Source organism: Triturus cristatus, chromosome 8 (assembly GCF_964204655.1).
Source record: "Triturus cristatus chromosome 8, aTriCri1.1, whole genome shotgun sequence".
NCBI lineage: Eukaryota > Metazoa > Chordata > Amphibia > Caudata > Salamandridae > Triturus > Triturus cristatus.
In genome coordinates this window covers 1,395,463,580-1,395,478,686 of record NC_140591.1, presented here as the reverse complement: position 1 = coordinate 1,395,478,686, position 15,107 = coordinate 1,395,463,580, and the positions used below count along the sequence as shown (strand labels likewise).

The window sequence follows — 15,107 nt, the reverse complement described above, 5'->3', positions numbered from 1 at the left end:
TAGCTCAGGCCATATCATACTATACTCCTACCAGAACATTACGTTCAACGGGACAATTTCTAGCTAAAGTCCCCCGTTTTAAAAAAGCTAGAATGGGCGGTCGCTCATTCAGTGTTTTGGCGGCTAGCCTTTGGAATACATTGCCGGTTAGTATCCGATCTATCTCTGACTTGTTTCTTTTCAGGAAAGCTGTAAAAACATTCCTGTTTCCTCTGGTCTAGGGGTTCAGCTGGTCTGATACATTGGCTGTTATGTTGCTCGTCCTTTGTAGCGCCGGGACGCCGCTTGGCTGTGGCATCTGTGCGCTCTATAAATAAAAAATAACATAACATACTGTACCTGCAACCTGAATTTTCTTCCATAGGGAATCATTGACTGTTTTCTTTGAAATATTTTCAAAGTGTCAACTTTTAAAATAGCTAAATATTGTTTAAAAATCATCACAGTAATTAAGTCGACTTTCATCACTTGATTCTAAGTACTGACCCAGGACTGAATCTCGGATCCAGTCCTGGAATTCCAAAAGTAATCCTAAAAGTAATCTGTGGCAAATAACATGAAACTTACATTGAACTCAATGCATTATTGTGTTTAAAATAGCGTTGCCTATTGCAACCACTTGTAACTGTTTACAAAAGTCAATTGCATATTGCAAAAGTATTTATATAAAGCATCTCATTCTGAGAAAGTATATTTTAATTCCAATTGTTGGTTCTAAAATAAAACAAGCATATATTTTTTATATATAAACCATTGGCCTAGAGTTCAGTTATTGAGTGTGTGGAACTATTTGCTGACTGAGTGTGTACAACAAATGCTTTACACTGTCCTCTGATACTGCCTTACTGCTCGACCAAGCTACCACTTTAGAGAGTAAGGTTATATCTAACTTTAGCCTCTGCCAAGCTTCTGGGGACTGTGGACCCTGTACACCCTGTACCTATTTGGGAACAGTATATACAGAGCCACTTTCTCACAGAGAGGAACTGGAAAGGGCACTTCTCTTCCAGGGAATCCCCATCAATAGTCATAAGCACTGAAAGTTCCCATCCATATTCCCGTCCATGTGCTGGGACCCTGGAATAATATATAATCAATATATATATATATATATATATATATATATATATATATATATATATATATATATATATATATATCATTCTTTCTCATAACAATGCAGCCTCTATTCAGGAGGCTAAACAATGCAATCATGAAATAAATACTTGTGCAAACACATAATGAATATATAAACCACAGGAGGGCAAGTATCACTTGAAGTCTTTATAATGAGTACAACTCATGAAAACTGCAAAACGAGCAGACCTTATTAGCCTACAGGCTGCATTGTAAGCCAATAGCATAGAAAATTAAAGTAATTGTACAAAAACTGGCACCGTGTCTTTAAGGCAGCCATCACCGCTAGCTTCCCATCATACCTCAGGGGTGACAGTTAGGTCAGTTGTTCTTTCTGGCTCCTTCAGTCAGGACGCTGGATTTTACAGCTCTGTCCTTTTTGACTTTTTTTGTCAATTATTGAAACTTTTTAAGGCTTTCTCCCTTTTACTCAATATCTTTTTCGTCTTTGGAGTGAAGTGCAACCAGTTTTTTGGAAGAAAGTGGTTTTATTTATGTCAGAAGGCCTTCACTTTTTGATCCTTGCCCCTCCTGTGGCAAGAAGTAAGGCTAAGTCTGACACACATTCTGTGTGTATCCTCTGCCTCCCTGACTCTCACTCTCCAGAGAACTGTCCACATTGTAAAAAATTGTCCAGAAGAACTCTCAAGGATAGAGAGAGAATTCCTTGATATGGATTCTCTGAAAGAGGTAGGTCTCCTGTGAGGCAGAAGAAAAAGACCACAATCTACGTCGAGAAGCAAGATACAGATCTGTTCACTGTCTGGATCGGCGTCGAACCTACCGCCGGCAAAGAAGCAGACGTCTTCAACGTCGAGTCAGGTAAAAGACCCTCCGTTGATGTCAACCAGGCGACGGTCAACATCTAGGAACAGGTCTGTGTCGGCGTTGGGCAAACGTTCGATGTTAAGGCAGGACCCTCCGTCACCGCACATCCTTGAGCGGTTGACGTCAAGGCACAAGTCTCCGTCAAGATCTGTACATATATCATGGACGTTGAGGCATAAAACGCCGTCTCCGGCGTCAAAGCAGAGGACTCCGTCGGCTTCATCCCAGAGAAGGTCAACGTCGAGACACCAGTCTTCGGCGCACAGTCGTTCAACGTCAAGGCAGACAGAGGTCGATGTCGGCACAGAGACGCTCGTCGTCGAGGCAGAAGACTGATGGCAAAGCAGTCAACGTCGAGGCAGAAGACTCAGTTGATGGCATCACGACGACGGTCAACGTAGAGACAGAGGTCTCCGTCGACAATACCATGAAGACGTTCAACGTCAAGACAGAGGTGTCCGTTGATGTTGAGACAGCAACGTTCTCAGTTGAGACACGGGACTCCGTCGGCGTCCAAACTCGGACGTTCGACGTTGAAACACAAATCTGCTACGGGCTCACGCTCAGTGAGCTTTTCTCTGTCACTATCCCCGACGTCGAGGGCAGAATCTCACCGCACGTATCAAGACGTTCTTCTTTCTGTTCCTAAATATCACCAGTGGTCATTTCGACGTCACATAGCCAGGCATCTTCACCTGTATGACCCCATCCAGCTGAGGATCCTGCAAGAACAGAGAAGCGGAAATCTCCATCTGCACATCGCTCACATTCACATGAGGCTCCTGTGTGGGAAGAGAGACGAAAATCTCAATCAGTTCACCTCTCTCCCAGATGGTTGTTGCCTCTGCATAACTGGCAGATAGCCGACGCTGCACAATCGAGAGGTGTTCAGGACTATTCCAGCCCTTTGCACAGGTCTCCTCTAACCTGTCTTGTGCAAGCAGCGGATCTTTCTCCTACTTCTCCATTGAGGGGTAGAGATCGCATGCATACTCCTGCTCGCTCTTCAAGAAGAAGATCCAGATCTCGAGAATAAAGGAGAAGACGCAGGTCTCCAACAAGTTCACCATCTTACACCCATTCCTCAAAGAGGGACTACTCCCCGACTCTGACAGACAGCCCACCGTCTAATCTCTCCAATGGATGACGTTGTTACTTTTCATGTTCTATCCAGAGGGGCAAACAAATTAAATATCGCTATTACAGCAAAGCTCGTCCTCAGTCATATTCGAGACTTTGCATCAGAGATCAGCTGCCAAACCATTGCTACCTCTGGTCCCGGGTCTGCTCCAGCCTGTTATGGGCCTTTTTCTGACACCGGCGACTCTCAAGACGACTCTCAAGGCCGCTCCAGCGAGAATCGTGAAGAAATACAGGCCTCCTGAAGAAGACCCTTTATTTCTCAGATCTTATCCTCCACCAAATTCTGTTATTATAGCCGCGGCTAAGAAAACTCATATAGTAGCCTCCTCATCTACAGTTCCTCCGGATAAGGAGAGCAGAACACAGGATGCATGGGGGCGAAAGGTCTGTGGCACGTCAGCCTCCATGATGAAGGTCTCTAGCGTTTCGGCCCTGTTGTGGCGCTATGACAGATCTTTGTGGGACTCCCTTCAGAGGTTCACAAAGAAGCTGCCAAGGGAAGACCGCAGAGATTTTGAGGAAATTGTGCAGGAAGACAGCTTGGTGGCAAACCAAGTGATCAGTGCTGCAGCTGATGGAGCGACACTGTCTGCGCACTCCTATGCACATGGAATCAGCGCCAGAAGATCATCCTGGCTCCGTCTTACTGCTCTTAAACCGGAAGCGCAGTCCCGGATTTTTAGTCTCACTTTTACAGTCTCATCCTTGTTTGGCACTTGCACTGATGAGATGTCAAAGATTAAGTCAGAACTCGATACCCTGAAGGCAGTTGGACGTGAGAACAAGAGAGTTCCGGCGCCATTACAGGCCCTACGATCAGAGGCCCTTCCGTCCGAGGGTTCAAACCCCTCATTGTCAGAGGCAAAAGCCGGATCAATCGAAGTCACATTACCAGGGTCGTCTTACCCCCAGAGGAAGAAGAACCCCTTGTCTGGCGACTACCTCAGCAAAAACACCAACTAAACAATGAGTGTCCGCTTCCTCCATCACTGTTTTCCACTCCAGTAGTGCGAAGTATTGCCAACCATCTAAAAGAGTGGCAAAGTATTACAAGAGACCAATGGGTATTAACTATGCTGCAGAATGGGTACTCTCTACATTTTCGACATCGACCTCCCTCGATCCCACCAGCGAAAACAACATGCCACCAGATAAAAACACTGCAGCGGTAAGTATCTATCCTTCTAAGAAAGTCAGCGCAACGAGGTCAAGGAGTATACTCAAGATACTTCCTAGTGAAGAAGGGTCGAAAGTCCGAATACAGGCCTATTCTAGACCTTCGGACACCCAACAAGTCCATCAGAAAAGAAATGTTTTGCATGTTGGCTCTTCATCAAATATATCCACATCTACAGCAGGGAGATTGGATGTGTTCGCTGGACCTGCAAGATGCATACTTTCATGTCCCAATCAATCCTCGTCACAGGAAGTTCCTGCATTTGCTGGTGGGGTCCTCCTATTATCAGTTCACGGTGTTGCCCTTCGGGTTCAAATCAGCTCCCTGAGTGTTCACGAAGTGCATGGCAATAGTGGCAGCCGCTCTACGATGCAGAGCATCTTTGTGTATCCCTATCTCGACGACTGGCTTCTGAAAGGTCCGTCCCCCAGAGCGTGAGGAACCATTTTTAAAAATGTCTAGACCTTTGCCAGCAGCTGGGTCTCCACATAAACTTAGAAAAATTGACTCAGCAGCCCACGCAAAGAATTCACTCTCTGCGGGCAACAATAGACTCCGCAATAGGAAAAGTGTGTTCGAGGCATATGAGCTGCAGATCACACACTTGGATAAGATCGCCATCTGGTGTTGGGCTCGGATGATTGCAGGTTGTTGTTGTCTTCGGAAGAAGCCTTTTGGTCACGAGATGGGTGACTCCTCCTCTGGACAACAGTGCGCATGGGCATCCACTCCATACTCAGATTGTTTTTTTCCGCCATTGGGTTCGGATGAACTTTTCCACTCCGGCTGAAAACTTCTGAAAATCCTGCTTTCGAAGCGAAAAACCTTTACAACTTGACGTCGAAATTCAATCGGACCGGTTCCGGACACGGCTCATGGAAAGGACACCTTTAAAAAAATGCCCCCAATGTGGAGCAAAGTTCCCCCACAGTGACCACCACGAGGTCTGCAACCTGTGCCTCTCGCCGGAACATAACGAATCCAGCTGTCCAGCCTGCGCTGCATTCCGATCCAAGAAAACCATCCGGGACCGAAGAGCTTGACGCCATATCATGGCCAGACCGGCTCCAGAACCAGAGGACATCTTTGCTCAGGATGTCCCGGAAGAAGATTCCGAAGAACTACAAATTTTATCCGAAGCGGACGATTCCGATGACCTCATCACTCCAGGGCAACGAGTAAGTGCCAGTGCCCCTACCTCAACCCCCCCAAAAAAGGCATTGGTCAAGACTCCGCCAGCTGGCCCCAGTTGCGACCGAAAACAGTCTTCAGAAGCCCCGCCCTAAGGCTCGGCTCCGAGGTAATGTAAGCCTACACGTGGCTCGGGCTCGAGCGAACCACATGTTATAGTACCCACAGTACCTTCGGCACCGAAGACTCAAGACCTCTCGGCACCGAAGCAGGCTCCGAAACCATCGAGACCTATTGATAAACCGGCATCTAAAGCTATCAAGCTCAGAATATTCCCTCTCGGCACAAAAATCTCCACCGGCACCGAAAAGTTCTTCGGCACCGAAATCCCCGCCGCCACCGAAACCATCATCTGTACCGAAACAACTGTCTAAAGTCCAAAAAGACTCTACCGATCATCCAAAACATAGATCGGAACCGAAAAAATCGGCACCAAAGCCACTTTCGGACAATGAAAAACTTTTTCACCCTGATCCCACGCAAAAAAGGATTTATATCAATCCAAAAACTGGACATGTCACCGCTGTGCCATACAAGAAAAGGAAGCTGGACACAACACCTTCTCCAGCTCCCATAAAGAAGGACTCTGCCACCTCACCCATTCGTCCTTCCTCTCCTATATCACCTCTCACCCCCCGCCCCTCCCCTGCCCCCACCTCCACCTCCTTTTCCTCTACCATCTCCACAGGATGATGTTGATGGCTTAGGGGGAGGGGGTGATCCGGATGACCTTAATGATCCTAATGATCCTTTCACACTCCCGGATACGGCACCCTTAGATGACTGGGCTTACCCTTTACCTGATATTCCTGATCCCGCTACATACCCCTCCCCTCCAGATGACCACCTAGGGTTTGGGCAGCTGATAAACAAGGCATCACTTTTCCATGGCGTCACCATGCATTCAGATACACCCGAAGAAGACTTTCTTCTAGACACATTTGAACAGTCTCAAAAATCAGTTCAAATCTTGCATGATTAAGGAAGTCCTAAACCGCGCCACAGAGGTTTTTAAAGACCCTGTCAGAGCTAGGGTTCTTAACACGCGAATTAAAAAAAAATATAGACCTGCCCCACAAGATCCCACTTACATTAAAGCACAGCTCCCTCTAGACACTTTAGTAGTTTCAAACGCGAGAAAGCGGGCTAACTCCCAAACAGGAGACACACCGCCCCCAGACAAAGAGTCCAAGCTATTAGAGGCCTCGGGCAAAAGAGTTGCAGCACAAGCTGCTAACCATTGGCGTATTGCCAACACACAAGCCCTATTAGCCCGATATGATAGGGCTCATTATGATCAGTTAGAAGATCTTTTACAACACCTACCAGATCAGTACAAATCCCAGGCCAATGACCTTATCCAAGAGGGGAAACTCCTATCTAACGCATCAATCAAATGTGCACTAGACGCCGCGGACACTGCTTCTAGGGTGGTCAACACAAGCATACTTCTTAGACGCCATGCATGGCTACGTATTTCAGGCTTTAAGCCGGAAGTACAAACAACAATACTTGGTCAACCATTCAACCAAGAGCAACTATTTGGGCCCGCAGTAGATACTGCACTTGAGAAGATGAAAAAAGATAACGAGACTGCTAAATCAATGGGAGCATTACAGTCTCCACAACCACGAGGCTCCTTTCGACGCTCCTTCTATAGGGGAGACAGACACCTCTTCCACTTTCAAAACCTCCACGCAAACATCCCCCAACAGAGGATATTTTAGAGGAGGATATAGGGGAAACAACACCAAGGGCCGAGGTCGGGGCAATACCAACACCCGCACCTCTCCAGCCTCTAAACAGTGACTTGCCTCCACTCCCCCCAGACCATTCCACTCCGTGGAAGACTCCAACAGTTCCTACCTGTCTGGAATTCCATTACAACAGACAAGTGGGTAAGACAAATTATCCAGTTTGGTTACTGCCTCGAACTCACAATCACCCCCACACACATACCACCCAAACACCGTCCAATGTCACCACACCATCTTACACTCCTCAAACAGGAAATTCGGTCCTTGCTTCAAAAACACGCAATAGAACCAGTTCCACTCCAACATCAGGGTACAGGAGTATATTCGCTATACTTCCTAATCCCCAAAAAGGACGAGACATTAAGACCCATACTCGACCACAGACTCCTAAATCAGTACATACACTCAGATCACTTCCATATGATCACTTTTCAACAAGTGCTCCCACTACTTCAACAAGACGATTTCCTTGCCACATTAGACCTCAAGGACGCATACTTTCACATCCCCATGCATCCTGCTCACAGGAAGCACCTAAGATTTGTGATAGACGGACAGCACTATCAGTTTACGGTCCTCCCATTCGGAGTAACAACTGCACCCAGGGTATTCACCAAATGCTTAGCAGTAGTGGCAGCGCACCTCAGGAGACAACAAATCCATGTCTTCCCGTATCTCGACGATTGGCTCATAAAAGCCAATACCTTCGACAAATGCATTCTCCACACTCGCTGCACTATTCAAACCTTACACAACTTGGGATTTACCATCAACTATCCCAAATCTCAACTGCAACCCTCCCACATACATCAATATCTGGGAGCCACCATAAATACTTCCAAGGCCATAGCTTATCCCAGCACAGCCAGGATAGCCAACATACAAAACCTCATCTTAAAATTTCAAACTCAACACTCTCTTCCAGCAAGAGTGTTTATGCAACTATTAGGCATGATAGCGTCGTGCATCTCCATTGTGCCTCACGCACGACTTCAAATGCGTCCCTTGCAAGAATGTCTAGCACAACAGTGGAACCAGGATCACGGACAACTTACCGATCTGGTGTTGGTGGACAGTCGCTCACTTCGCTCACTGAAATGGTGGAACACCATCAACCTGTCCAAAGGGCGACCGTTCTTAGAGCCTCTTCCACAAATAGTGCTAACAACCGACGCATCTCACACAGGGTGGGGAGCCCATCTCCTACAACACACCACTCGGGGCAATTCCCCAAAACATCTACCTGCTAGCGGAACACCTTCCAGGGGTTCACAACCAGATTGCTGATCTCCTAAGTCGACAGACGCAACAAATCCACGATTGGGAATTACACCCCAAAGTCCTACTCCCATTCTTCCAAAAATGGGGCCAACCAGACATAGACCTGTTCGCCACACACGAAAGCGCAAAATGCCCAACCTTCGCTGCCAGGTTTCCACACCCACAGTCGAAGGGCAATGCAATATGGATGAACTGGTCAGGCAGATTTGCGTACGCTTTTCCGCCTCTCCCACTCATTCCATTTGTGGTACGCAAGCTCAAACAACAGTCTCTAAAACTGATTCTAGTAGCTCCCACTTGGGCACGTCAACCCTGGTTCACGACCCTTCTGGAACTCTCGCTAGTTCCACATCAAAGACTGCGCTTTTCCCCGGCCTTATTAACCCAGAACCATGGAGAAATCAGACACCCAGATCCACCGCAACTGAACTTGGCGATCTGGCTCCTGAAGTCTTAGAGTTCGGTTACCTCAATCTCCCACCAGACTGTATGAATATCATAAAAGAAGCTAGAAGACCTACTACTAGGGCATGTTATGCTGCAAAATGGAAAAGATTTGCCATTTACTGCACTAACAATAATATACGTCCACTGGATGCTTCCATCCAAAACATTATTTGCTATTTACTACACTTGCAAAGATGCAATTTAGCGTATTCCTCCATACGTCTACACCTAGCAGCGTTAGCAGCCTACTTACAAAATCGACAACACTTGTCACTATTTAAGGTAACAGCGATCAGAGCCTTCATGGAAGGTCTTAAAAGAATTATTCCTCCCAGATTACCACCTTCTCCAGTGTGGAATCTAAATATTGTTCTAACAAGGCTCATGGGCCCTCCTTTGAACCTATGCATAAATGCGAACTGCAATTCCTTACATGGAAAGTGGCTTTTCAATCACATCCCTGCGAAGGGTAAGTGAGATACAGGCTTCAACTATTGAAGAACCATTCCTACAACTACATCGTAACAAAGTGGTTATAGTCTATCCTAAGTGTGTGATCTGCAGCTCATATGCCTCGAACGGAATATGCTACTTACCAGTATGCATCTGTTCCTGGCATGTAGAGCTGCAGAGCCACACACGCCCACCCACCTCCCCGGGACCTGTATCTGTTCCAGCTTTGTCTTAATTAGACATTACACATGGACATCCTTTCTCTTTATTCTTACACACTCCATTTCCCATCATGGCGAAAAACAATCTGAGGATGGCGTGGATGCCCATGCGCACTGTTGTCCAGAGGAGGAGTCACCTATCTCGTGACCAAAAGGCTTCTTCCGAAGACGACAACAACAACCTGCAATCATCCGAGCCCAACACCAGATGGCGATCTTATCCTAAGTGTGTGGCTCTGCAGCTCTACATTCCAAGAACAGATGCATACTGGTAAGTAGCATATTCCTTCCTTCGGTGGAGAGCCGGTTATCGACCCTACTGAAGGGCAAGCAGATCCTACGCAACAACTTGCCTTTCTTCCGTCAGGTTGCATCTCTTCTAGGATCAATGGCATCCTACATCTTTCTGGTACCCAATGCCAGGTTGAGAATGCATCCCTTACAACAGGATCTGGAGGACAAGTAGGATCAAAGAACGGCTCAGTGGGAAGACAGGATATAACTGTCGCACGCAGCCAGAGCATCAATACCATGGTGGATGTGACAGGAGAATCTTCTGGTAGGGGTTCCATTCCATCAGGCTCCTCCCTCCCAATCATTGAACACGGATGCCTCCCTCCAGTGTTAGGGGACGCTCATGGGATCCCTCCAGACTCAAGGTCGATGGTCAACAAAAGAGCAGCTGTACCACATCACCATGCTGGAGCTGAGGGCGGTGCATCTGGCTCTCAAGGCTTTTCTCCCTTCGATTCAGACCAATTCAATTTTAGTGCAGACGGACAATACGACCACCATGTACTACCTGAACAAACAGGGAGGAACTCGATCGAGGACTCTATCGCTGGAAGCTCAGGCCCTCTGGCATTGGCTCTTTGTGAGAAATCTATCAATTACAGCAATACACCTACTGGGAGAGCAGAATTCACAGTCAGAGGCTCTGTCGGCACTTTGAGGACCAGCAGGACGGGGTTCTAAATGACGAAGTTGTCGGACATTTTCCAAGAATGGGGTCGTCTAAGCATCGATCTGTTCGCGGACGACACAAACAAAAAATGCTGAGACTTCGCCTCAAGGTACTACTGACCAGGCTCGAATGGGAATGCCCTTTTGATCAGCTAGTATGGGGCATTTGTGTATGCCTTTCCACCTCTTCCACTCATCTCCAAGGTGGTGACCAAACTCTCACACTCAGACACAAGGATGATTCGGATTGCTCCAGACTGGCCCAGGTAATGGTGGTACCCAGACCTTCTGCACCTGTCAGAATGCCCACACAGGAGACTGCCGTGCAGACCGGACTTGCTGTCCAAGATGAACTGGAGCATTCATCACCCCAAACTTCCCTCACTGAACTTGGCAGCATGGCTCCTGAGGTCCTCAAGTATGGTCATTTAGGACTTCCTCAAGACTGCATGACCATCTTGAAAGAAGCTAGAAGGCCCTTCACAAGGCACTCCTATGCTTTTAATTGGAAACGTTTTTTCTTATGGTGTGTACAAAATAATTGTAATCCTACCAAAGGGCAGGAGGAAGTGGTTTTACCATATCTGCTTCATTTAGCCAAAGCAGGCCTCAAATTCGCTTCCATTAAGGTGCTCCTGACTGCCATTACGGCATACAGGTGTTATCCTTCTCAACCGTCCTTTTTTCAGCTACAGGTAGTGAAGGATTATTTTGAAGGTCTAACAAAGGTCTACCCTCCTGTTTGGCATCCTTCTCCTCCCTGGGAGTTGAACTTGGTTCGATCTAAATTGATGGGTCCCCCATTTGAGCCTATCCACAAAGCAACCCTGCAACACCTTGTGTGGAAGGTAGCTTTCCTATTGGTGATTACCTCAGCTCGCAGGGCGAGCGATATACAAGCTCTCTGCTCAAAAGAGCCATACACGGTGTTCCACCTAAATAGAGCTGATTTAAGAACCCACCCCTTCTTCCTTCAGATTTCCATGTCAACCAAACCATTTCATTACCGACCTTTTTTCCAAATTCCTCTACTCCAGGCAGCTGAGAGGTCACTCCACTCATTAGACCTAAAGAGGGTTTTAGAGTTCTATTTGGACAGGTCCAAATCCATAAGAAAATCTGATCAACTATTCATTAATTATGGTTCGATCAGAACAGGTTTTCCAACCTCCAAGCGTTCGCTCCAGATAGTTTCATGTATCAAATTGGCTTACCAGTTAGCACAGAAACCTCTTGGGGCTACACCCAAGGCTCATTCCGCTAGAGGAAAAGCGGCTACAACAGCTTTTCTCGATAATGTGCCGATTTCTGAGATCTGTAAAGCAGCTACTCTGAGATCTGTACATACATTTACAAGACACTATTGTCTTGATTCAGATACCAGAGCAGACACCCAAGAAGGCAAACCTCCTTAAGAAATCTGTTCAAACACTGATAATTATGGTTGTCTGTTGGGTCATTCCGTCTCATTTGTCAGAAGATGGGCTTGCTATTCTATCCAGTGCTTATGACTATGGATGAGGAGTCCCTGGAAGAGAAGGATAAGTTACTTACCTATAATCCTAGTTCTCTTCCAGGGGTATCCTCATCAAAGTCATAAGCAACCCACCCTCCTCCCCATGCAAATGAGACTGCTTTTTCTTGTTTGGTTAAGCTCAATCTTTGTCTCATAATCTTTGGGCTCCGCAAAGAACAACTGACCTAACTGTCACCCCTGATGCATGATGTGAAGCTAGGGGTCATGGCTGCCTTAAAGGCACGGTGCCAGTTTTTGTACACTTGCTTTCATTTTCTATGCTATTGGCCTACAATGCAGCCTGTAGGCTAACAATGCCTGCTCTTTTTGCAGTTTTCATGAGTTGTACTCATTAAAAAGAGTTCAAGTGATACCTTGCCCTCCTGTGGTTCATATATTCATTATGTGTTTGCACAAGTATTTATTTTATGATTGCATTGTTTAGCCTCTTATATGAGTGCTGCATTGCAGGAATATTCAGTGCTTAGGACTTTGATGAGGGTACCCCTGGAAGAGAACTAGGATTACAGGTAAGTAACTTATCCTTGTGTAATGGTTCAAAAGTTCCACCCATGAGCCTTGTGAGAACAATGTTGAGATTCCATACTGGGGCAGGGATATTGCCCTTTTTAAGCCTTCCATGAAGGCTTTAATTACTGGGACTCTGAATAGTACTGGGCCACCCGGGGGCCAATATGAAAAGTGCAGGTGCCCCGGGCTAAGCTTTTTTGAGAGAAAAAAAAAATGGCCAAATCCATTGATCCCACTGAAAAGAAAAAAAAAAAATACTACTTTGGGCCCCCAAAGCACAAAAGGGCCGAGAGGAGGTGGCAGGGTGTTTCTACCCTGCCACTTTAATTTTTTTATTTTTTACATGTTTTGTGGGACTCTAACCGTGTCCCATATGGCTGCCACCACTTCCTGGTTGAAGTGTTGGCAGCCAATCAAATTTAAGTAGGAGTTTGGCTCCCAGAAATCTATATTTTTTTTAGACTTGAACATCTCTGAAACTACTGTATGGATTTACACCAAATCACAACAAGCATTGGCATAGCCAATAGGTCTCGCCTTTGGGACCTTATAAGTGTTTAGCCATGCAACAGTTGCATAACTAAATACTTATAAGGTCCCAAAAGCGAGACCTATTGGCTATGCCAAGCGGCTGTGCGGCCGCGAAAGTGATCGCAATCGCGATCTAACATCAAAGCAGCCGCGTAAGTGAAAGTAATCACGGAAAAGCCGGCGCGTGCACCCGCGCACATGCACTGTGGCTCTAGGCTGGCCTGGTGGCACTTTTTGGAGCCCTCTCAAAAAGTCTCGCCAGACCAGCGCATGCGCTGGGTCAGGCGAGACCTAAAAAGCACACTTTGTGGACCAACAGCTAGCTTTCTGCCAAATGTGGTGTAATTCCGTTCAGCGGTTAAGGCTGTTGTGTTCATAAAATGAAAAATCTCCATAGACATAACATGGGGGAAACTCGTTTTAGGACCCCCCTTTTTTCTCAACCCCAACTTTGCCGATCACCCCAAAACTTTCAACACAGCAGTTGAACCAAAAAGGGGACTTTTTGAAGATTTCGTGAAGATTTGTCAAGCGGCACCAAAGTGATTGGCAAAATAAAAAACGCTTTTCCGATGGAAACTTTGGTCCCAACTATACACACAACCACATATTGTGGATGAAGGTCTTTCGTTCACTTTCATATGATAAAGGATCTAAAATTGTATAGGACTACTACATTTAAAACGTTATTGGGGTTTGAGTAGATAAGGCAAGGCAGCACTGGATTAAGTGGGAAACAATGAGGTACTTTATCCATAAAAACCCTAAAGCCAACATGTTTGGTATATTGACAAAACTAATATTAGTATCTGATCAAATAGTCATAATTAATATTTAAAATACATTTGGTATCTGACACTTTCAAAATTTGAAACCTTAATCATGTCTTCATACTTACTTTCTTTTATACCGAGTGTTCTAATCTCTTGCCTTTTTTTTTATTTAGGGATCAAATAAAACAAATCGTAAAACTTCTGGCAACTGTCCATGCTTTGAACCACGCAGTTGCTCTTGCAGCTGATTACAATATAAAGGAGTTAAAAACATTGATTGAATTAAAATAACCCCTGCGTACTGATCATCGGCATCTAAAAATGTGTACATATCCAAAATTTAGTGCATTTATTGTACATATGTAAAGTTTTGTTACACTGTAAAATAATATTGTCTGTTTTAATTGTGAGTGTTCTTGTCCTTAACTAAATGCAGTTTAGTTGCTTATTTTATCAGAAAATGTATGAGGTTGGTCTTCTAGAAATTAAGGTTTCCTTCTAGACTGCCTCATTAATTTGTTTACAAATTTGTATATATTTCCAAAACACATTTGTACTTAATGTATATAAACATGTATATGAATGTACATAGTTTTTGGCTGAAAACTGTATTTATGTATGTGTGTATTTCCTTGCACACATACGTGTTTGGCTGCTTAATGAAAAAAGTTCCTCCTGGTTTTTAAGGGGGTTTGAAGTGGGAATCGGCTGGGAAATGGTTTGCCACCGCCAGCGTTTGGAAATATTTTATTACTGGTTATATAATTTAATGTTTGAAAGTGTAAACTATAAAATGTTTCCAAAATAAATGAGAATAAACCATGGCACTGTTTCCATAAAACCTCTTTCTGTCCCTCACTTTGTAAAGTGTTCTAAATATAGTTCACTGTATTCACTTTCATCTTTGATCAAATTGTATATACAAAATGAACCCAAAAGGTGAAATTGTTTAAAAGTCCAGTTCATTGAGAAACATGTCCACATTTTATCAATAATTTGGACCAGAGTATAGGTATACATAGATGTTGTGGGCATTGCTATTGGCACTAAGATATGTCAAAACCTTCAAATGTCTAACTCTTTACATAATTCACTGTCCTAATGACGTGTGTGTGTGTGTATATGTGTGTGTGTGTATATATATATATATATATATAT

General features: G+C 45.2%; 1 protein-coding gene across 2 annotated transcripts in view; it reads left to right on the top strand.

Annotated features, from left to right (window-relative positions):
• PAXBP1 (PAX3 and PAX7 binding protein 1) overlaps window positions 1–14,790 on the top strand; it is a 267,714-nt gene extending 252,924 nt beyond the window's left edge. For both annotated transcript variants that reach the window (XM_085623123.1, XM_085623122.1), the window contains exon 18: window positions 14,123–14,790. In XM_085623123.1, the coding sequence (XP_085479249.1) occupies window positions 14,123–14,240 (118 nt within the window). In that variant the 3' untranslated portion in view covers window positions 14,241–14,790. The remainder of the gene's footprint in view (window positions 1–14,122) is intronic.
• Window positions 14,791–15,107: the final 317 nt, after the last annotated feature.